At 40.0% G+C, this 25,149-nt stretch overlaps 1 protein-coding gene across 7 annotated transcripts in view; it reads left to right on the top strand.

Moving 5' to 3' along the window:
• The first annotated feature begins 18,702 nt into the window (after positions 1–18,702).
• The window catches only part of TFB1M (transcription factor B1, mitochondrial), a 30,145-nt gene continuing 23,698 nt past the window's right edge, over positions 18,703–25,149 (top strand). Inside the window, exons 1-3 of one of the 7 annotated variants that reach the window (XM_056343293.1) lie at positions 18,703–19,208; positions 20,285–20,442; positions 21,962–22,113. In XM_056343293.1, coding sequence (XP_056199268.1) covers positions 20,310–20,442; positions 21,962–22,113 — 285 coding nt within the window. In that variant the 5' untranslated portion in view covers positions 18,703–19,208; positions 20,285–20,309. The other 6 variants (XM_056343291.1, XM_056343290.1, XM_056343295.1 and 3 more) reach the window with 6 other exon arrangements.

The raw sequence follows: 25,149 nt of genomic DNA, 5'->3' as shown, positions 1-25,149 counted from the left end.
GAATACCAAAAGCTTAAATGAAACACGCATGATCAGTCACGTAATGAGGAATGCAAACCCGTGACGGTCAAAGCAGCATAGCAGGCGATGGACTGGAAGGTGCAGTCCTGTGTGCACCAGGGGTGAATTGTTCCTAGGCCTTCATCTCTTATCCTGACAGTTCCCAGGCAATCAAATACCAGGCGTGAAGTCACCTTGGTGACCACTTACAAGGTGGAGGGCACTCTACTTAAGGACTGGCTGGCCTAAAACTTCCTAGTGCTGGAAACTGGCTGAGCTGTGGCTTTCTCACCTGTCAGGTTATCTGTCCTGTAGCAGCAGCTCCAGCTCCTCGCGTGTGATCCCTTAATTGTCTGAGAAATTCTGCATGTTTGTGAAATAAAATCAGGTGTCCATTTCATTAAAACTGCAGCCACCAAAGGAATAATTTTCCAGGAATGTCTTCTGTTACTGAACATGTTTGAATGTGAGTGGACTGATGATTTGCATTTTAAAACTCTAACCAGTTTAGTCTATTTAACAGGCGTTGTCTTGACCTTCAGCAAAATCACCTTAGTGCAAAACATCTCAAATTACACAATGCTCTTAATTTACGTGAACAAATGTGTTAGTTGACATGGTAACACACTTTTTCTCCTTTCAAAAGCAAGAAAGGACAAAAAGGCTTAAACTCTTTAAAAAAGATATATTAATACCCTTTCAGAATGCATAGAAACAAACAAGTTGTATAGTATAATGAACCACTCAAGCATCTTTCAAAGGCTATCTGCTTCAAATATTTGCAACTATTATTTCTAAACAATAATGACTTCTAACATGGTAATACATTTGTATTCATTGAGGATAAAAAGCCCTGAGCCTGCCAATACTTACACGTGTGCTTTAATAACTTCAAACAATCTTTTTACTGTCCTAGAGGACTAAATATTGTTTCCTTTGAAGCTCATGCACAGAAGGCTGATGTCAGGCTCAAGGTTGGGTCCTGAAGGCTGATCTGTATTATTCAGCTATTAAACTACTGGACTGTCTTGATCCTTGTCTGCAGACCATTTCTTTGGTACAGTAATTCTGAATATGAAAGACAATTTACAGTCATGCTTGCCTTAAGGTACACAGATAAGACTGCACTTACGTACTTTAATAAAAGGCCTGGTTTTCAGTGGTCTCACAGCTTCTATTAAGCAAAAAAAAGCGGTTTGGGGAGGGCTTTTATCTTTTTTATATTTTGGCCAAATGATGAATACGTGGATTTCATGCCGTGGACATACACAAATAAGCAGGAGAGAGGGCAGATAGGAGCCTGCCCTCTGAGGCAGAAGTCCTGGTCTCCAGCCCACTGCTGACCATTCCCCAGCATCGCTGCCTTGCACACTGAATCTCCTGCCCCAGCAAAGGCCTGTGCCCTTGGTTCAGGCAGGGCTTCTCTGCACAAAAGCAACAACTTTCCTCCTGCTGCTGTCCAAGGCTGCAAAAACCCTCACAGAAATCATTGCTGTCAAAAAACTGAACTAAATGGGACTTTGTGAGCAGAGATAAGGAAGCATACACAAACCCAAAGCAACATACAGCAGCTCCGGCGTGGATGCACACAGGAAATTTGCAGAAACCTATCTGCTCCAGATCTCACAGAAGCTGATGTCCGCAATTCCGTCTTGCTGTAACAAGCACAATGTATTTATTCTCATGCTTCTCAGAATTGATCAAGGTTAAAAAAATGAAAGACAAACTTCGAATTCAAAAGGTCACGGGCGCCTAATCAACCTGCAACACATCACACTCATTAATTATACATTACTATACAATTACATTACATTTAGATAAAAATGTTTAGACTGAAGAATGCCCACCATTTGCTCATTAATATCAGTAAAATACCCATGCAATTTTCTGGGTTTGTGTGCTGCTAAGAAAATTCAGAGGGCTATGCAGAATGCATACCAATGTAAAGTCAGCCATTTAAGATCACTGGTTTTTAGATTCCTTACCATGCTGCCAAGAGGAAGACAGTTAAGAGCACAGTTGGACAACTTTGAATGTAATATCAAAGGTTTGAGGATGAAACAAACAAATGTATGCTGTGACACTGGTCAACACAGAAGTTACTTCAAATATAAGTCGCTTAGAGAACAGTTAGATTTGACTGAACTGGATCTTGTGTAATACAAACATGCCCAAGTACAATTTTTCTGACAGGAATGTACATCAACTATTTTATTATTTAATGGAAGCTGTGGTTGTCATTACAAAGATGTAACTATAGTCAGAGACATAAAGCATAATCACAAATGCTGGCTACCCTATGTCTATTACACCAAGTACATCATCCTTCTATAACATTGTGCATTCATAAAGGAGCCTGAAAACGCTTTAAAAATGGTCTAATGCTGGGAGGTGCTGAGCTGAAAGACCTTTTAAGTGAAACCAAAAGAAAGTGTATCTGCTCAACATACTGCAGAATCAGACCTTTGGAGTCCAGACAATGAAAATAACTGGACTTTTACCATAATGAGGACAGTAGAATTTGGCTGTTAGTCAATGTCAGTGCAGAATGATATACTGCAAATACTGAACGCTGAACTTTAAAGGAAAACAAATTAATTCACTTCAAATAGTCTGATTAAATAGCCAGTGCTTTACTACATGCCAATTATTTTATTGCTATATATGTAGATAGCCCTCAATAATGAAGTCTGTAAGTGGGGACACACCTTTTTGAGAATGGATGCAATTATACCATATATATAATATGTATTATATATTAATGTTATTATACCAGCCTCCAGTTCAGCAGAGCATTTGTGCTTATGTTTAGTTGAAAGCATGTAAGATGGGTTTGTGTTTCAAGGCTCTAAGATACATGCTCAAGGCTCAGTCCGTACCTTGAGAGCTGTGTTCAAGCGAGACATCAAATGCCTCTACAGGGAAGTTTTTCCTAAATTAAATGAGACTTTTCTCACAGTGTTAGTGGGAGGAGAAAAAAAAAAAAAAAAAAAAGGAATCTCTTAGCTTTGCTCTCCAAATAAATTTTGTTTTATATGGGGTAAGAAATTTGTTGTCCCCTTTTCTGGAGAGCCACGTAAGACCAAATCTCTATTCTTAGATTTGCATTTGCGATAGCAACTGTTTGTAATGTGGTTCACTAAGGAAAGGAGGCTTATGCAATTATGATGTGTGTCTGTCTGTCTGCCTACTGGTCCCCTTTTCTACCCCTCTACCCCTCAGAAAATACTGCTTAATTTGAAAACCAGTTTCAACCAAGATGTAAGAGATAATCTTATTCTAAACTCTTATATAGCCTGCATCACCAAAAAAAGGTCTGAATACTTCAAAAGCTTTAACAAGTGGGCAATATCCCAGAGCAGTCACTCAAGCAAAAACTGTCTGAACACAGGCAACTGAGAAGCTGCACATCTCAGGGCACAGGAGGCATGCCAAACCCAGAGCATACTGCTGGACCTTGGAAATCAGTGACACTGAAGAAGAAACTGAGGCTTTACTAGACAAACACCTAATTGTAGTGGAATGAAGCTGGGTTAATTAGCATTGATAATATACAACTGTGGACTGGATTCAGGGGTGCTGGGTTGGCCGATGTAGATGAGGTGCAGGTGTGGCTGCTCTGTTAAGTGGTTGAGAGCCAACGGAGAGAACAGCCAAGGAAGAAGTGGAGCAAGAAGCAGAGAAAACATATGCCTGGGATGAGGTGAGGAGAAGGCAGCAGAGGGACTGTACGAAGAGTATGCTGGTATGAGGTGGTAAAAGCCTTTGTTGCAGCTTGATGGTTTTGAGAGTGCTGCGACACCTAATCACATACGCTCAGTAAAATAATGCAGCAAAAGAGGTAATTGTTCCTTTGTACATGGGAGCAATGAGACTAATACTGGTATATTGCAAATTGTTCTGCTGTACGTCTTATGATGTTAAGAAATTAGGGTAGAGAAAAGAGCCACAGACGTATTCAAGGACTTCAGAAAATACCTTGCAATTAAAGGGCTCAATCAGCTTAGCATATCAGAAATTAGATTAAGAGATGATTCTATAATAGCATACAAGTACCTTCATGGGGAGAAAATCTAGACACTAGCAGGCTCTTTAATCTAGCATATTAAAGCATAACAAGAACCATTTCAAATAGGAAATAAGGTACTTCCTCTTAATGGAGGAGGTGATTAGCTACTGGAAGGCCCCACTGGAAATGTAAAACCTGTATCTCTTGCATTCATCCAGTCAAGCCTGGGTGCTATTTCGGAAGATCCATGCTAGCCAGACACAAGTTAGGGTCAGTTAAGTGAAAGTTATTGGTGCAGTTCTAACTGGGTTCTAATTATTGGCTGCTGCTACTTAAGCATCAAGGGTAAAAGGTGTAGTGGTCCCTTTGGGGTTCAAAATGCTCTGAATGTATGTTTTCTCATAATACCCTAGTCAGGTGGAAAATGTATTACTTCCAGGTTTAGATGGGGAACTGAGTCATAGAAATGCTAAGTGGTTTGCCTCAAGCTCTCAAAGGAATGGCAGAACAAGGATTTAAACTACAGCCTTTCAGGACCAAGACTATTGCTTGAACTGCTAGAGCAATCTTCCTCTCCCATAAATTGTATTACATATATTTGACATGGCCCTTAAAAATATCCGTGAGCTTTCTGAATGAACATAAAACTGAATTGAATTATTTTCTTTTTAGTGGTAGTGGTTAATGTTGTTATTAGGCAGCATGGTTTGAAAGGCAAGTGTTTTGATTCCCAGGACCAGCATGATACATGCTTGCTCACTCTTCAAATTATATGCATGACATAAAGTATTTACATGAAAAGTAGGTCCTCTGGCATACAATAAGTGATTGCTGTGATAAAATAGCAGGTGTAAAACACAACAAAAAAGTATCAGGAAATAAGTAAGACTTGGAGTTTTCTACTAAGCAATATTATCCAAATAACTGAGCACAGATTTCGATGCTGGACTCAAGCCTGATCTTACTCCGAGCAAAGAGCACAGGGAAATGCTTGTGTCCTCACAGAGTAACAGGATCCAGCTAAACACCACATAGCGCAGCAATGCACTGTCATGAAAGCCAAGATTTCATTTTCATGTAGGACAGATCAGAAAATTTTAAAGTGTATTATTCTCTTTAACTATTTCATGTAAATAGTATACAACAACAAATAATAAAGCTAGATAAATAAATAACATGCTGCTTCAGTTTCCTGGGATGCACTTATCCCCTTCATGAGCATTTGAGGCTACACTGCATTTGTTTCCTTTCTGATTTCTGCTACCTTACTTGTACTTAGAGAATTTTGTAAGATTGCAAGGTGGACCCAGTAATTTCTTATGTCTATCCTCCATTAACAGCTTAAAATAAATTCTAAGAGAACTAGATATGAAGTCTTCATCCTGACTCCTTATCACCTCTGTTATTGGCTCCATAGTAATCCAGACTAATGGTATTTGGTTATTGCCCTGCTTAAAGGTACATTAAAGCTGTGTCTGCAATAATGCTATTTACAAGAGTAAATTCATTCCTTCTCATTCCATTTACTAATATTTTCTATTAAATTAATGCTAGGGGAGGAAAGTTTTAATACATTTCACCTCCTGCAGAAGTAATCAGAAAACGTTTGTGAATGTTTGCAGTTGTGATGGGAGGAATAGAACAGAAGGCATTTTATTATGCTGATTTTATCCTATTTCTTTTGACTTGTTGTTAAATAGTGTACAAAAATCCAAAGCTCATTGGAGAAAATGGATCCATGAATTTTCAAAATTCCCTCAATAACATAAAGTTGAGGAGGAAAAAAGTAATTCATATCTTATTGTGTAAGTTCAACTCCACTAGCTGACAACACCACAAAGCACTGGGACATACTGTTAAGCAGAGAAATGAAAACTACTCTAAAGGACAGTATCAATCTAGAAATTCAGTCATTGAGAGCTTGCTTCATGAACTGAAGCTAATTAATGCTCTCATGTAGGGTTGAACCCAAACCATCAGAATGATAGCAGCTCCACAGCTGAATTACTTTTTTAGTACGCTGCCACTTAAAATTCCACCCAGTCACTTTAAAAGGATGGAACACACAATTAAATTGTGCTACTGGAAGGGAAAAGATGAACAATTACAGTGAAAATATCTTAAAAAAACAAAGATGACCTAAGATATTTAAATACAGAATGACACTATACTGCAAAAAAGCTATCTGCAAAAAGCATCCTTTAATTATCTGCACAGAGTTACTCCTTGCACAGCTCTGTTCGAAAGCTCTAGAAAAGGTACCTTTGCCAGCTCAGTCTTACATAGCTGCTTCAGTAAAGGAGTGGAATATCCTAGTATCAAAGCACAGCAAGAACGCTAACAGCGTGAACCGTGCAAGTTTTTAAACCAGAATAATTTGTCCATGCAGATGCCTAGAAGAATGTGAAAATAAAAACCAAGGGTAGATTGAGCAGATTCCTTTACTTTAGGAGTGGGAAGCTGCACAGTTCATTCTTACGGAGGGTAAAAATATTTACAAGTTACCTTCGCATTTTGCAAAATTACTAACTTGGGACATTGTCCGTGACAGTGCTTTCAAGCCCTTTCAGGTTATTTGCATTCCTAGCTGCTGGTGTTTGGATGCTTTGCTTTCTGAAATAGACAAGAATGAGATTTCAATGTGTGTTTAGGCTGGGAGAGGATGATCAGATGTATATGGCTATAAAACCCACACCTGCTAATGTCTCTAAATGATGCTACAGCTGCTGAAAACCATAACATTTACTTGCTTAGGTTATGAACTAAATCAAAATTATATTTACAACTGGATTTGTCATCAAGTACATGGGATTATCAAAGGTAACATTTCAAAAGGAATTGAGTTAGGAGACTAAATCACATTGACTTTCAATACAATGCAGACACCAATGTGACATAAATATGTGACATATATAGATCAGTATTTTCAATACTAACTCGTGTCAAAGGTATAAGGCCTTTCACTGAGTTGGGAAACAGAACATTGGGAAGAAGCCAAAGGGAAGCATAATGGGGCACAGCATTTGCAGAGCCCGTTGTTCAGTGAAGCATGGTTTTGCCCTCAATGGGCAATAGCTGGAAGGCTTCCTCATGTTGCCCTGAAGGAGGATTGGTGCCGCCTTCTGTCTGGTGTTTGGATTTGTTGTGATTTATGCAAAGTAAACCAGCTTGTGAGATTCAAACCAACATGGCTTTGACAACCCTTGGGCATAGTCAGATGCTACGAAGATCAGTCCCATATAGGATTAAGTGTAGACAATGAGGCCACGGTCACTGGCAGAATGGGTGGTAGAGCTGCAGGAGCTGCCGGAGGCTATAAAGCATGTGGAGGATCAGCAACAGTTGTTCTTCTAGCTATTGGACTGGGCTCAGATATGGCACGCAACGTAGTGGCGCACAAGGAGAGGGAACGCTAATATAGCAGCAGCTCCCTTACAGATGTTTCAGAGTGATCTGTGAGACCCACAGATGCTCTGGGCGTGTATGGGCTGTCTTTCTGGCTCGGCACGGTGTTCAGCACAGGGTGTACAGCTGCCATCCTTGACTGTAGCAACGTGAGTGAAGCTGTCTACTGATGATGACTTAAGCAGGAAATTTTCTTTCCAGACTCGTATCCAGGACAATATCACTGCAGTTCAGGAGTTTGTGCAGCTCACCCAGAAGCATGTTCCCCTGTTGAATCATTGATTTTGCAATAGCTTTCCATCTGACACCATAAAAAGACAAGCTTTCCTTCCAGCAATGACTCTATCCCTGAGGAAATTATATAATATGCAGAAAACTGATAGGAATTTTGACTTGGGCAACCAAGAGAGCCAAAAGCCTAAGGTCTTGAGCTCTTCAGTTTGTGAACTCCTCCTGAAGGTGGCTGTCTCCCCTTCTGAGCTGGGTCTGTTTTTCTCTGTTCACAAACATCGGGAATCATGGTAGGTAACAGAAGTGATTTAGGAGAGGTGAGCACCTTAGCAGAAAGGAGAGGTCCTTGATTTACTTCACTGTTAACAAGTCACAAACCTAATGTCTATGGTTCCCTCACATTGCGTACCTGTAGCTGTATCTCAAAGGTTGCTGGAGAGCTTCTAGAACTACAATGGGAAGTACAGAGGTAGCATACAACTCAGAATGCTCAAAGCTGAGTAAGAGGCCCAAGGCATGTTTATGGGATGCAGCTGTGGACCCTACCATGTGGCCAAAGAAACAGTGATCCTGAAGTCAGGTAAGGTGATGATGACAAATGGCTGTGACCCTGCTGCTTATAGGTTTAGGCTTGAAACTAGGACCTAAGAGACTGATTTCTGTCATGGATCATTAATTAGGTTCCGTACACTCATGTAACTGCCTAGAAGAAACCACCTTTTCCTCTCACCAGTTCAAAACAGTGAAAATCGTGTTCAGAATGGTGGATCACTGGAGCATAATTGTGTACCCCAGATAAACACTCTCTGCAGGTTGACTTGAAAACCACCTGTACTTCTGGGGTAGGCAAAATTTCAAGAGAGGTGATCAGGTTTCTCAGTCCACTCTATGTATGACTGGCAAGTGAGATGCTAGTTTATCCCATATAGGGGATTCCTAGTACCGCAGGCAGACGTCCTGATGAGGACATCACAGAATGATGGGATCAGGTCTCCCCAACACCAGATCTTGATTCCCTGTAAGACAAGACCACTACATAGCAACATCATCCCAGGCTGCATTAGGATAAGCAGGTCAAGGGAGGTGAATTTTCACCTCTACTCAGTGCTGGCAAGACACGTCTGGAGTGCTGGGCTCAGTGCTGGGCTACCCAGTATAAGAAAGATATGGACTTACTGGAGTAAGTCCAGCAAAGGGCGACAAAAACAATTAGGGGACTGGAGCATCTTTCATGAGAGGACAGACTGAGAGAGCTTGGACAAGCGAAGGCTCAGCAGGGTTATATCAGTGCATGTAAGTACCTGACGGGAGAAAATGAAGAAGAGAGATCCAGACACTTCTCAGTGGTTCCTAGTGATGGGACAAGAGGAAATAGGCACTGAAACTGAGACACAGGACTAGTTTATCTCAAGGGTTCAGTTCCAACCTGAACAATTCTATGATTCTTTAAATACACTGCTATATTTCTTGTTTGCAATTTGAAAACTCTCAGGGTCATCTGTGGAATTTTCTCCCTTTCCACTATTATACATAAGGTAGCACCACAGAATATCAAATCTGCAGGAAAAAAACAAGGGACCAGTAATAAAAATGTGATCTGATACAGCCTCAATCTGAAGAAGTTGTACAGACTTGGATCCTTTGCCAAAAACCTACATGCCACACAGTATTCTCAACAGTAACATAATTCAGTGTTGAGTGTTACTTAACAAAAAGCTGATCATATTTTAGTTTCTGATTAAAAACAACACCAAACTGTCAGTAATTGTCATGTCTCATCTGAGATACCAAGGTGAGTGGGGAAGCTGAAAATGCATCTGTTTAGTAGGGAAATGTGGCCATGATAGTCCATTGCAATTCTGGAAAACAGGGAAGATGTGTTAAATTCAAGGTTGTGCTGTCCACACTAACCTTTATTCAAATATGTGTCTTGGCAGAGGACCTAAATGACTTCTCAGAGAAAGCCTATCATAGATCTCAAAGATCTATGATAAAAAAAACCAAAAAACTACGTGACTGGTTAAGAAGTTGTAAGATGTGTTTATAAGCAGGTCAGCCAAACACCTTTCTAACTATATGGAATCACTGCCTAAGTGTAAGAAAACACTTTGTGAGGTGGTTATCAAAGACAATAAAGAAACAGTTGCAGAAAACAGTTCATTTAAGCATCTTTGAAAAGTCCCAGTTGTTTTAGCTTGTAGTATCTGTGTTTTGTATTGATTTCTAAAAAGGTACTAAAAAACAAAGCAGGTGAATTTGGCCCAGTCTGACGGTTTGAACTGATGAAATACAAGAGACTTGGGGAATAGCCATTGAAAAAACAATCGAGTTAATGAATGGATATTAGCAAACTCTGTTATTCCTGAAAACCAAGAGCTACGTTAACTGCCTTTCTAGTCCCTATATCAGCTGTACCTGTTCCACATCCTGCTGCTAGGGCTAGATGGAATGGTTTGATAACTTGTGGATGAGGTACTTTGATACTACGGATATTCAGACATGTATCCTGATACACCACTTTGCAAACTGAGTCCTTGCATAGAGATCTCCTCAAGTCTCTAAGGACTTTTTCTCTAACAGTGTCACATAACTGACTGCAGGTTTTAGTAATATCTAATAATGTATTTAGACCCTGTGCAGTCTAGTTACTGTGGATTTAATCAAAGGAAGTCTCCATTTCTCTCACATCAAACATAAGCTACTTATCTTCACCCCGAAGTCCCCCAATGCCCTATTTCCATTCTTCTTATGATGTCTTGCTCACTAGTGCGACTCTAGAAGTCAGTGAGCTACTTACCCAGGTGAAGCCATAACTTAGATTCCTGCTGATTTTAATTCTTGATCGAAGGCCTTTTATTTAACACAAAAACAAAGTCTCCAAGGTACTTAGAGCAACAAACCTTGTCTTGTTTAGATCTCCTTCTCTAATGCTCAGCTGTCCTAGATCATAGCTAGTCCCAAGCTTTCGTATCCTTCTCATTTACAGCTTCAGTCATAGTAGATGACTCCTCTCTTTCAAATACTTTCCTAAGTTCTTCCTGCTATCAAGTATCTAGAGTCTTTCACAAGTGCTGTCTGGTCTTGATGATCTCACTCACTTCAGCAGGGGGCAAGAGCTGAAGCTCTCAGTGTGTACCTGTCTGTCCAGAATGAGGCTTGAGATGACATGACCTGGACAAAAACTGCCTTAAGATATTCTTCCCGCACATTCCTAGCAACATTTTTTCTGATTACTGTCTACAATACTACCACTGTGCTCCCACCTACTCATAGTCAGATTACCATTGTTACCTTGGACCCCTAACTGGGCCTCTTTCCCAACCTTTGTCTTGGAAACCTTTCTGCACAACATCTGTAAGATACTTTTTCACTCATGTAGTTAAAATTTTCACTCAATTCTCAACTATTCATACCTTGCATATTGAACCCACCTTCTCTCTGCCCTTCGTTAATGCTTCCTTGTCCTACTTGTCATCACCATCCTTCACCACGCATCTATCTACCTCTTCCTTTGGCCAAATCCCTTCTCTCTTTACATCTTCCACCGCTTCACCTTTTATATTGCAACATAAGCCACAAACCCTCACATTCACATGCCCCTGTAAAAAGATTTCTGAGTCTGCTTCCTGGAAATTTACTCACTGTTGAGAGGCCAGCTGGCTCTTGAGAGCAGCCCACGTTTCAAAGATGCACCTTGATTTTTTTTCCCCTCTGCCTTCCCTGTAAACATCTGCAAAGTTCCCTTATTGTACCCTTCAGATCCTTCTTTTTTGATGCTATAGAAAAAATGCTGCCTTGCTGACACCGCAGCTTGTCATGCCGACTAGTACTAACTCAGTGCCTCCTCATTCTCTTAACTCTGTCAGTATCTACTTTCCCCTATTATTTTGGACTCATAGGGCAAGGTTTTCCTGACAGAGGTCGTATCTTCTGCTGTTAGTACAATTTCTGACATGTTGAGAGTTCTGTTCATTCTAAGTTTTCAATACACCACTTAATAGTGTCTATTTAATACACAGGGCTGAAGAGACACATTCATCAGCAGTCTGAGAAGAGCTGCGGCTTCAAATTAGCTTCAAACCAGAAGTTTTGCAAGTGAAGAGCTAGAAAGAAACCAATCTATCCCCCATCCACCTCTATTTGTGGATCACAGTATGACAGAATATATCTGGAAGTAAGCAGATCACTGTTGTATTTTCAAATGTTAGAAAATTTTGGTTTAAAACCAAATCAAACAAGACATAAAAAAATTAGAAAGTATTCCCACCTGCTAGAAATCAGCAGTCACCACAACTTTAAAAGAACTGGAGCAATTTACACCAAGTAAAGCCTCAACACAACATATTTAGAAAAAAAAATCACACTGCTGATTAGGACAGCAATTTCTTGGTGATGATTTTTAATTTCAGTTTAGCGCTTCCCTTACTCTGAACAAAGAAATCATTCCCATTATCTTTACTCTCCCATACTCATCACTACAGCAGTGGTGGTTGTCTGCCACCTCATAAATGCATGGTCAGAATGCTGTGGTAGCTGCAGCACCCGAATGATATAAAAAGGTCAAGGTTCAAACAGACGCTATATTTTATTGTACCAGCTGTATTAGATGCAAAAAAACCTGACTTAAATTCTAACAGTTGACAATATGTTTTCTTTTTAGGATTGTTTTTTCAGTCAGTCTTCTTACCGTTTTCTTTGCAAAATACACCTAGCCTACTCCAGAGTTCCAAAAAAAGCAGAGCAACTATGACTAACAACATAACCTTTAATGTGGTATATTCAGTAAACCTGAACCTCCGGGTTTTGTGGCCTGGATTTTGCTTGCTAAATCTTCCTTTCTTGTTTACTGTAAGTGTCTATCATTGACCTTCTGCTTTTTACTTCTGCTAGGCGGACTACACGGCATTCGTATTCTGGCAGTCTGACTCCCCGTAAGGACATACGGCGCAGTCAGTAAACTTTGTGCTCCTTGCTAAACACTGAGCAGTTCACTCGCCGTGGAACAAGAGTGGCACCCAGTGGCCACAGAGGTTGGTCCAATACTCATGCCCTGAAGTTTCCACCTTCTGTATTTTATAAATACCCTTCCAGCATTTTGAGGACAGAAATCTTTCCCTGCTCAAGCTCACAGACCCCTCTCCCACCTCTGTACGTGAACGAAAGCTACAGAACTGAATCTAAAAGGTTTCCTTTTTTTACTCTTTTTGAATATCACTTTTTCTGAGAGTATAAATAACCCACCCACTGGTATCAGGTACGTATAAAGGGTACTGCTTATTTCTGAGGCATCAGGCAACTGACGTGCCTGACGGAAGCACAGAAGAAGAAGGAGTTCAAGGATCTCATCTGACACACTGTCCAGTAAGTCCAGATGAGGTAAACATATGTTTTTAAACTGCCCTGCAGAAAATGCAGCACAGGAAAGAAAAACCCGGAGACGGAGCCTGCTTTGTGATCTTCTGCTGTGGGAAATGTACAGGCTCTGTGCTGCTCCCAGTCCGTGGCTGGGTTTTACAAGACCATAAATCAGGTTGCTCCAAAGTAGGCATAGATGGTGACACAGTCTGGCGATGAACTGTTACCCACGTGATAGCGCACATTCCATGTGCTCCTCAGAGGTTCATGTGATTTTGTATTCATTTTTCATGACCCACAATCAGAGTATAAAAGTCTGGTTTTCAGTCAATATGGTATGCTGTACTTTTAATGAAATTCTTTGTGGGAGCCATTGCAAGTAGTAAGAAAGGTTTTAATCTCAATTTTTGTCTTTAACTTAGGAATACTTAATGCTTACAACTAGAACATCAATTCCGAAAACACTCTGCCATACAGTATAATTAAATTAAAACACAAACAACTATTACACTCATGGGAACATTCTCCAAGATGGAGACCTGGGTGTTGGGTGAAGAAGACCAAGCTCACTGTAACACCAATGTTTCACAATGCTGTAAAATTCCCAATATAATAAATGAGCGATAATGGTGCAGCAGCTCGCAGTGCTGAGCCTGGATTTGTGTTTTGGGGTCTTACTGGCAGTCTGAAAATCCCCATTTCTACAGAGGCCAACAGAAAATGTGAGAGTAGTCTTGATTCTCCTAATTCCCACCATTCCTAAAATTTTACCCCAAATTTTACGTTAACCGATAATCCTCCTAAATGCCCTAGCACCTACAATGGTATTATGAAGTGGAAATCAAAACTGTCGACTATTTTTTCTAGTGTGGATGGCTACAACAGCCAGAGCTTGACAATGTGACCCAAGTTGATGAAATAGCTCACAAATCAAAAGGCACATCAGAAGAATCAAGCATTAAAAGAAATTCTAATGTTTTAAAATAAATATAATGATTTTTAGACATCTGCTGTGGCAATACTGAAAGCCATGGATCTTTGTACTTCCTGAGTTACATTAGGAAAGAACTCAGCAGTCTGGACAGAAATTTCTGCCAGATTTTCTGTTAACAGGAAGCCTTTGTTCCTTGAGTGTTTAGTTTTTGCTACACAGCATCACTGAAGTGGTAACAAGCAAAATACTGTTCTTGATCATAATGTGGCCTGATGAATCCTCAGTGGTAGACTAACAAAAGTAGGACGATTTCCCCATAACTGGATTGTTTTGCTCTAGGGGAAGAAATGGATGTAGTAATACTGTTTTATTTCACATTGAATGTAACCACTGCACTGAGCAGAACATCTAGTTCAAAACCGGTATTCTAAAATGTGCTTGTCTTCACCATCAAAGAGCAAGAAACCATCCTACAGATCCTCTACAGTTAGATGTTTCATGACAGTTTTGCACTTTTTTGCAGCCTGTGGCTTCTAAAATTACTGTGACTATGCAAATGTACATCTCTCTGCTGTTATCTCACCTAAACTTTTTCCCATTTGCTGATTTATTTTCTTCAGCATTTTATCTGGTCACAGAAGTTTTCCTGAGGGAAGGCAGCCACTGTGTTGTTTATACAGCGCCTGGTACAGTGGGTTCCTAAAACCTATTTTGGATCCTTATGAGGTAGTGCAACAGAAATAATAAACATTTTATTTTAACAAACAATAGAAAACAGTGTCTTTGAGAACAAGCTGAAGAACAGAGGCCTTGTGGTATGAAAATACTTCCAGCAGGGCGGAAAATAAAAGATTTTCTGTATGTAACCTCTTTTGGGTGTTAAATTTCCTTACCACTTTTCAAAGCAATCTGGCCATTTACAACTTGTCATCTTATTTACCTTAAGTTGATGTAAAATAATTTTCAAATAGATTTTTCTGTCTCAGCATGCAAATGCAGTGTGGCATTTCAAGAGCGTGGTGTGAACCCTGTTTTCTACAACACAATGCCATAACATACAACTAGTAACAATAATCCCAAGCAACACAATAATTTTAGGTCAGTGATGTACTTTCTTTTAGAGTGAGTTATCTTTAAGTTGTAACAACCTGAACATAGAACCAGTAAACAATTAATATCTATGAATGAGCTCAGCAAGTCTGTAAAACTAAAAACTGAAATTGCCACTGAAATTCCATAATTACTGTGGAAAGTTTCCACTGGTGCATGTGCTTTTTTGTAATTACGGCTGCAACTTTGGTTTCAACCCTTGCAATGCCAGCAGGTGAACCTGAACTGAAGCTGCAGTCAAGAAAAGAGCTTCAAGTAATCCCATAAGGGAGGGATGTCTCTGCACAACTGATCTCAGGACCTGAATGTGCGCTGCTCCAGATGCCGTTTATCTTTCCCTGGTATCTAGCTAATCTGTGGAAAATGCGCTGAATGTTTCATTGGTTTCAAAATTAGCAGGCTCTGTCTTTAAGGTCAAGACAAAACTGAATTATGAAATAAGCCAGATGGTGGATTCCTACCATTCTCAAAGTATTTCACCAGCATTCTGAAATTCTGTTTGTGTGGGTTTTGGGGGGATTTTTTTGTTGTTTTGTTGTTGGGTTTTGGTTGTTTGTTTTGTTTTTATGGGTTTTTTTGTCAACTGCTCTCACCCTGGAGGAAGGAAAAGAGAACAAATTTAAAACTTCTTTAACAGATTCTTTGGCCAAGCTCCAGCATCCAAATGTAGCTGCCCAAAGTGTAGTGAGAGGGGTCATTAAAGCTTTATTATTGCTATTTATGATAGTGCTCTCCATAATCCAGGCACTTTCCACATATTTAAGAACTGTCCTGACTGTGGGGCACGTGACCCTTTGTATGTTACACAAATACCAGAAAGTCAGCCCTGTCACAAAAGACCTTACCTTCAAAGCAGGTCGCAAAGCCATGGATCTTTGTCACTTTGATGAAAGTTGATGAAAGTCAGCTATAAGGCAGCGAACACAGAGACATGTAGGGTATCTCCCAATGATCACACAGCAAATCACTGAGACAGCTGGGAACAAAATCTTTATCGTCCTCCCTGATGGCTCACTGACTTGTCCATGTCACCACAATGACACCCCAAGGCTCTCCTCTGGACACTGAACTCTGGAAAACAAAGCTTTCACATACAGTGTGCAGGCCATTAGAAGGCCACCTTCTTAACAGTGGCAGACCTTGAGATGTGACATGATAGCTAGAGTAATGCACAAGATCTTCCAGCAACTTATTATTCTTCTTGCAGACTTCAAAGTATGTAATCAGAAAAGTCTTCCAGTGACAACTCCAACACATTAAAAGGTTGGAGAGCCCCAGGCTGGGTGTCGGGCATTCACAGGAATGGAAAAATTCTTTCCAGTTTCTTGTTCTTGCTTTTCTTCTGTGAGCTTTGTTAGGACAAGAAGGAAGTGCTCCTCCTGAAGGCCCTATATAACTTGCAAAAGAATGAGAGTGTTAGAATAAGTACAATGAATAGATGAAAGCTGGGAAGGCTCACTCTTCCTCTGGCAGAAAATCTTAGTTTGAGACATCTTCTGGAAATGACCAGATGATATGATGACGTAAGGCTTAACTCATCCTCTTTCTCTTCATGAGTTTTAGGGACCACCTTGACTCTCCAACCCATACACTACTACCCCTATAGCAACTTCAGAAGTCTGAAAAATATTTCAACTATAAACTGAAATTATCATTTTAGCAAGTGAGTTTTCTACCAAAAATTTTCTACAAGCAGACTTATTAGCACAGATTGCTATATATCTTTTAAGTACTTCAGCATAAATCCATTATATCTTGTTATTATTACAGTAGGAGTTATGGTCACATGAAATATCTGGGAACTTCTGTATGTGCATTTCATTAAGAGCTAGCTTGTGCTTTAACTATGACAGAACAATGTTTGTATACAAAGACTGAGGAGACTTGAGGCTGTCAGATGGAAATGTTCAGCCTTGGTGACAACCAAGTATGAAATGCATTATTAAAACAATGCTCTGACACGACATTTTTTACGTAATGAGGAAAACTTTTAAACTAGAATCTTTTTTGCTTTAGAGTTAAAATAGCCTGGATGCCTCAGCTGGTCATAAAGCTGATTCATCCCGTGCCACTTGCTACTCCTAAGACCCAGCCCATATTCCTTCAGATTTCTTCAGATTTTAAGTAGTACAATTACCATTATATTATTTTCTCATTAACCCCTTTTGGAATTAGGCAAAGTAATGAGTATCATTTGAAATCCCACATTCTCACCGACAGGTGGAGCTTACATTTTATATTTCATTTATATTACTTTAAGCTCAAATAATACATATTACAACAAATACTTTATACCCACCAAACTCAAAACTCCAGTGTTTCAGGTAAGGTTAGCACCAGGACATTTTAATTCAATATTCTACTGTATGTAAACAATAAATCTTAGGCCAGCTCCTTTTCTATCACCACCTGCAAAGTTCCCCATGTTTTAATAACTGCATAATTAGATAATTTTCATTTTTTTAAAATGTAGCGCCTTTGCATTATATTCTTTTTCCTGTTGACTCCACTGATATTTACACACAAATTATTTATCTCATAACTGTAGGTTTCAACTGTGATAAACTTGATTGATCTCAGAACATGACTAAGCCCACATATGAAAAAAGGTATTGGTGCAGATATTCTTCCGCTAAATTCACAGGACAACACTAAAATACATTACAGCATCTGCTGAGATTAACTAAAACAGCTATTGATGGCAGAAGCTATATCTAATGCACAAAGCTATTTAGAATTACACCCTTTTTTTATCCTGTAAGGAATTCCTTTTTGCAAATATTTTAATGTCTTCATTTTCTTAACATCTATCTAACAATATCCCTGATTATCTGTGACTTTTTAATAACTGTTTAGCTTTCTGAAAACTTCTTAGCATTCAGTTGCACTGAAACATCAAGCACAGAATTATAAAGGCAAAATGGAAGAAGAATTTTAAAGTCCAACAATTATTCAAAAGCGCTGTGGAGAAAGGAACTTTCTTAATCCACTGTGACAAAAGATATTACAGAAATACTCTGCCAAAATGGCTTCTGATGCTACCGGTGAATTTTAGGATGAGCGAAACTAGTGAATGTTTTAAGAATATATACATAGATGCACATATGTATGAACACATGCACCTATGTTGGCACAGTATATTGTAGCTAAAATTCTGTTGCAATATGCAGTTGCTCAGTTTATATAATGCAGTTATTCATAAGAGCAGTATTATTTAATATTTCTTCAATGCTATTTTCCAAGTCAGATCAAGATGTGTGTTGTGTGGCTCCAACTGGAAAAAGCTTCTGATATACAGGAGCTTAGAAGTCTTCCTATTTTCAAAGGAAAAAAACCTACATGTTCCGATCACGTTATAAAACTAATTGTAATACACACAAATGAGCAGAGCCAGATGCTTGTGCTGTATCCGGTCATGCTGAAAAATGGCCTAGCTGTCAGCTCAAATTAAAAGTCCAAACCTCATCGTAAATATGCAAGTCCAATACAATTCCAGATTACCTGTGCACCTACATTCCCATTTTACTTCCGTGTCTTTTAAAAACATACTGCCAACACCCACATGCCTGACCCAGTTCTACCAATCTGAAAGGGCATCAGACAAATCGAGTTACCACAGAAGTGAACGAACTACACTTTAACACATGATGATGACTGCCAGCAGGTTTTTTATTGCCTAGATTCGCCTTTGCTGCCGCACTGCACACCCGGCGTCACAGCCACTCCAGGCCCACCCCTGCGGCCCGCCCCTGCCAGCAGAGCCTGCAGCTCCCATGGGGCCTCGCTCCGGGACCTCCTGCGCGGCTGCCGCATGAGCAGCAGGGAAGTGAAAGCTTTCCAAAAGGTTTGTACTGTGCGCACGGAAAAGCCCGTAACGGCCGCCCGAGCTGGCGGCACTGCCGCACGGAACCGACGGGAGGAACAATGGGCGCCACGGGCGGGCAGAGCGGCCCCCGCCCCGCCCCGGCCCCCGCGCATGCGCAGGGGCACGGCCTGAGCGCGCAGCCACCGCACGGCGCAGGCGCGGCCGGGACACGGAGCCAATGGCGGCACTGGGAGAGGCGCACGCGCCTTAGCGCAGCCGCCCCCGGGGCAGGACAGAGACACTTCCGGTTCCGGGTTAGCGCCCGCTCTGCCCGTAAGCTGCCGCGCCGCTGCTCTGAGGTTTCCTCTTCGCTAAAGCAGAGGGAGAAAAAGCGTGTGCGGCCGTACGGCGCCTCCGGCCCGGCCTGTGCGGCGGCTCCGCGCGCGTCCCGCACCGCTCCGCAACTCCCCTGGTCCTTCACGCGGACCCGCTTCCCAGCCACGCTGGCGGCCTCTGCGGCGCCGGGCCTCGCCTGGCGGGGCACGTGGGCGGTGCGTGGGGCGGGGCTTCCCCCCTCAGCCGCTGTGCCGCGGGCGGGGGCGGGGCCGTGGCGGGAGGGGCCGCCGGGTTGGCCGGGAGGGGGCGGGGCGGCCGGGGTCATTGCTGCTGGGGGGAGAGGAGCGGCGGCGCCCGCGGGTCCCGCCGCTCCACGGCCTTGGCCCCGTCGGTCCCTGCCACGGGGCCGCTGGGGCCTGCAGCGCAGCGGGCGGCCTTTGCCCGGGCAGCCCGGTGCCGTCCGCGCCGCGGGAGGCCGCAGCGCTGGGTGCCGGGCCCCGCTGGCGGGCGGCGGGAGCTGGCCCCGGGGCTTGCTGGCCCCGAGGTGTGATGCTGGGGCTGGCGGGAGCGAGCAAGCCTGGCGAAGCGTTCTGTCCTGTCGTGCTGAAAGTGAAAATACTATTTGTTTAACTTTTTTTAATTATCTGATGCCATTGTTTAAACTTGGGATTCCTTTCTTTACCCCTGTATAGAAAAGCAGGTCATTCAGTAATTAAAAAAAACAAAAAAAACCAAAAAACCACTTTTAATTCTACTTCAGGGATGCTTCAGGTATAGTCTGCCTTTACATGATGCCATGAGTCCAAGCAGGTTATCCTTAATGATTCTTTTATGAAGTAATGAAAGATTGATATTGAACAATCGTGGGAGGGTTTTGTTTTACTAGATGTTTTGGTAAAGCTACAAAATGCGGCTTGCCCCAATCCAGTAATACATGCTGAGCATAAACACTGCATACAATAGTCAAAATACTCAAGTTCAGCACTTGCATAATGATTTGTAAATCATGCCTTGGCTTGTCTACTTAGTAACGTTTTTAACATTAAGTATATTAGAATTTATTGCACGTGCCAGACTCATCTTTTCAATGTCTCCCTAGGAAGAAGGAACAAGACGTTTGTCTTATGGCTGTTCCAGGAAAGGTGGCAGCTTTCCGTCTGCCTCCCCTGCCAACTATTGGAGATATCATTAAACTTTACCGCCTTAAAGCACAGAAACAACTTTCCCAGAACTTTCTACTGGATTTGCGATTGACAGGTTAAATATTTTATTCTAATATTTTTAGCTACTTGCAAACAGATCGTAGTTTTCTTCAAAATCCAGATTCTAGCTAAGGAGATGATGATTATATGATGATGTTTGCATGATGACATGTCAGACTAATGGGAGCTCAACAGTAAACCTTTAAAGCCTTCTTTTAAAAGTAACTTTAGCTTAGACAAATAGACTTGTAAATTCCTAGAAAATGTGTGTGTTTATTAATTATAGAGTAATTTTTAGGTAGAAACTGTATTCCTATATAAAATATGTGTTATTGGTTGAAATGCAAGAATCCAAGCCTTAGTTGTACTTCTGCCATTCGGGGAGTATTATAATATATGAGTTTGATTAAAAAATGAGTAATTTTTTCAGATTATTATGTATTATAGAAAGTACTGTAATGCTTTGTGCCGTTTACTATATACTGTGGTTAGGAAGGTCATATGTTTGAGTTTATTGAAATGTTGTGGCTTTTTTTGAATCAGTTACATTGTTCTGAACAATGAAGTTTTCTCCATCGTCATGTCAGCCATGAGTGACAAAGCTGGCACTGTTCAGTCAGTGGTGAGTTTCTTTACTGTCTAGTGGTGGCTGTGTTTTGCAGTAATAAATGCAGTGCAGCTTCATGTAGCTGACAATTTGATTACATTTGAAGACTCAGACTGATAAAGATTTAGGATATGGACATGAAACACAGTTCTACTTCCTGAAGAACTGGACTCTTACCCTGGAATAAAGATACATGCATTTAGTAAAACCTTACAAGTAGGCAAGTCTACAGACATTTCCTATTTCTGTTGCATACTTAAGAAGTTACGGAATGAGCAGCATAATTTTCTCAGCATCTTCTCTCCATGCTTCCTAAGGATCCCTTTTTTTCATTAGCTACATTTTTAATCCTTGTTTTAATCCTTAATCTGTTTTCTTTCGTGGCTATAATACCTTCCAGTGTTGTATCCTTCCACTTACGTACAGATCCTCTTTCCTCATGTTTCAACTGCCCCACTTTCTATAACTACCAGTTGCCTGTATTCCAACTTTTACTTTACTGCAGCTCTTCCCTCATAAAATTACTCTGTACATACTGTTAACTCGGTAAAGCTTCTCTGTATCTTCTTTTACTTTTTAAATTTCCTTTAGAACAGAGGTACTGTAGTGAAATACCTTTATAAGCATAAGTAGTGAGACTTCAGGATGCTGAATACAAGTGGTTGGTTACTTGCAGGAGAATAGTACTGCTAGTTTAGTGATGAGAAGTAATACTCTCAGAGCAACAATGTGCATTGCAGACATTAAACTGAAAATAGTATTTTTAAAATTTTTGAGTGTATCTTCTAGTATGAAACAAATCTGAATTCTGTGCAGTCTAGCAGGCATGTGATCATTTAACTGGGATGTGTCACTGTGTCTGTTCTGAGATAAGCACACTTGCGCTTTAACAATAAACAATGAGTTTGTCTTAGTGAACTGGATCTTCTAGAAAATAAAGGCTTAGCATGTTCTTTGTGTCTTGCAGACAAGATAGTGAGACAAGCTGGAGAGCTGAAAAATGCCCATGTCTGTGAAGTGGGCCCTGGGCCAGGAGGAATTACCAGATCCATTCTCAGTGCTGGTGTTGAACAACTCCTCTTAATTGAAAAAGATCCTCGATTTATTCCAGGATTGCAGGTACCAACTGGAGAATAGTTTGCATAAATATATTCACACAATTGCATACGGACATTTTAAGAACATAGAAAGGTTCCAAGCGTCTTGTTGAGATCTCAGCATTTAAAATAGGTTTGCTTCTTTGGCTTAAATCAGAGCTGGCATTTGCTTGAAGATGAAAATACACAGCATAGCAATTCATTGCTTCTGCTTTCTCATAGGCCCTTCAGAACCTGATCCCGCAACTGAATTAATGCTGAGGCCTGTCTGGTCTTTTCAGGTTGAGACATTTTGGGTGCATTTCACTGTGCAGGTGAAATAGCTGTTTGAAGGCTGAACTTAATGTCCCTTGGCCATATTTTTCATTTACATTCTAATAATTATACTTTATGAAATTGTGAAAGCATATCTCCAGTTAATACAGTTCAATGTGGATTAGAATTCAGAATCCCAAGAGTAAAGCAAGCGTTTATTTTACACTTGGAAAAAAACACTCTTAGACTTTTAAGTTCACAAGTCATTGTAGCATTTTTCAAATGCCATCTACTTGTGCTATTAAGTTTACATGTTTATGGAATTTGGTTGCATAAATCTAGCAAGAAAAACAGAGTGCAAAAATCTCTTCAGACTTGCCTGTTTTCTTCTGTCTCTACAATCTCAGATTATAGCAATTCAAAGGGCTTTCTTTACATTGCACTATGTCTTCTGTAGCAAATCAGCAGTGAAAATAAATGGGTAATTCACTTGAGAACTGCTGCCATCTCTTTGTATGACAAAACTAATGTAAAATATCAATGAAACTGCACATATCCTGAAACCTGAATAAACATGTAGTAACATCTTTGTAAGGTTTGCCATTGATAATTTATAGCATGCCATCTTTACCTTATGAAGTATGAAAACTTCATGTTTTCACTTTTCTTGAGTGGAGCCAAATCTACATTTTTCATTTAGATTTTAAGAACTGATTTGGGACTGGAGATAACTTAAGATTAAATGATACTTGCTCTAGTTAACAAATTTTTAAGTACTTACACAATTTTTCTGATTTTCCAAAATGCAGCCACTACAACAGATTTCTCTGAATAAAAGCATACTTCTCAGGGTCTATAATGAGCTTTTGGTGTTTAATTATCTTTTACTATTCAAATGAATTAATGTTAGTCATTATTTTTAATTAGCAACCTCCTCACAGTAGAAATAAATATGTCTGAACAAAGTTATTGAATATAAAGTTGCTATGACTCAGTAACTGGATGTGAATGAAAAAGAAGTATGTTGCATCCATTAGTGTTAAATTTGGTGTTGTTTTTTCCCCTCCAAATACGATGACACATAACAGAATGAATCTTTCTTTTGTAATAATGTGGGTTGTAATACCTATTTTTTCTGATTTCCAATTGAAAGCTCTATCAAAACCAAATGCTCATAAAAAGGTTGAGATGTGAATAACAAAGAATGTCAGAGATTAACAATTGAGCACTGTTACTTAAAATTGTTTCTTTAGGTACTTACAAAATCACTAATGTAAAGCAAGCAGCATTTTTCATTAACTTTTCAGGCTGTCTCTATGACAAAAGTGAAGTTGGGATTTTCTTTATTGCAAAACTGAAATATAGCAAAGAACATACATGTATGGAGTAAAAGTTTACACAAGCTAGGAGTCTGTCAGTTCTGTCTCTCTTTAAAAGAATCACAATCTCCCTATGCCATATACCCTAATAGTTGTTAGGCTGGAAAGATTGATGAGGAGAGAAGGGGCACTCTCATCCAGAGAGTGAAAGAAATAGAATTCTTCTGGGAATACAAATTCATTTTTTAAACTATGCACTTTATGTTTTCATTGTGCCCTTTTGGATTGTGTGTGAAGAATGAGAGGATCTGTATGATGGAGAATCATGTGGCTCATGTGCTAGGTGCACAAGAGCTCCTTGGAACTGTTAGCTGCACACATTGGCCTGAAAGTGGAAAAAGTTCCAATGGGTTTCTGAGTCTTTATTTCAAATTCGAAATACGCAACTGTGATTTTCTTCTCACAAATTATAGATGCAGTTCTCATTTATGTTAACTGTGGTACTCAAGAAAACCCCAAACTCCTCTTGACATGATAACCATTATTAAAACCCAACGTAACGAATGTTAATCCCTTATTGTGTAGGCAGCTGTCCGCTTCCTCTTGCGCTATTTTATGACTTTATTGATCTTGCATTATCTTTCATCCTGTTAAAGCACTTATTACGGCTTCAAAGAAAAATTTGCCAAATCATGGTAGATTAATGAATGTGTATGCTGTGTAATTGCTAGTGTAATGCTGAAAAATCCATTAAGTGGTTTGGAGTTGAGGTTAGATTTATTTTTATTATTTAGAAATTATGCACTTAAAAGATGTAGGAACACTTAGTATTTAGTTAATCTTTTTTTGTTGCCTTTTTTTAAATACACTGCACAATATTTAGCTGTTATGATGGTAGAAAAACTTTTACTCAAAAAAATTTCATGCAAACATTTTGTGAACAGTATGAGAAAACAGCACTTTCCTTTGGCTTAGAGATCTGTGGAAGCTGGCTGTACCCTGTTTTGTTTGTACAAGCAAAATTGTTAGTTCCCTCTTCAACCTGAATTGTGTTTACGTCCTCAGGTTGAAGATGGAACTAACAATGGTGAGCAGTTTATTTCATCAGTTAAGCCACTAGCACTTAATGGGTTATGGATTTGGATTTCTGTGCAAAGGCAAAATTGTTCTTTAAGCCATTTTTCATTATTTCAACTTGGGAACAATAAAAATCTCCAAATGTCATCTTTGTAAACGTCAGCTTTGCTTTTGAGTTGTGCTGGTTTTGCATAGTTTCATACTGTAAGAGATACAACATTAAGAAAACTAAACTAATCTTAATGGTGTAAACTGACACTAGAAATCAAAAAAATGGGTCACCAAACCACAGCTAGTTCTGAGTTTGCATTTCAGCCTTTATTAAATACTAGATAAGCTGCAGAAGTGGGATAGAGAAGTTAACAACAGAGTGGATTTTGTAATACCTAAAAAGATACACAGCCTGT

This window comes from Falco biarmicus, chromosome 6 (assembly GCF_023638135.1).
Source record: "Falco biarmicus isolate bFalBia1 chromosome 6, bFalBia1.pri, whole genome shotgun sequence".
Taxonomy (NCBI): domain Eukaryota; kingdom Metazoa; phylum Chordata; class Aves; order Falconiformes; family Falconidae; genus Falco; species Falco biarmicus.
The sequence above is the reverse complement of the archived record's forward strand: the minus strand, read 5'-3'. Positions and strand labels throughout refer to the sequence as shown.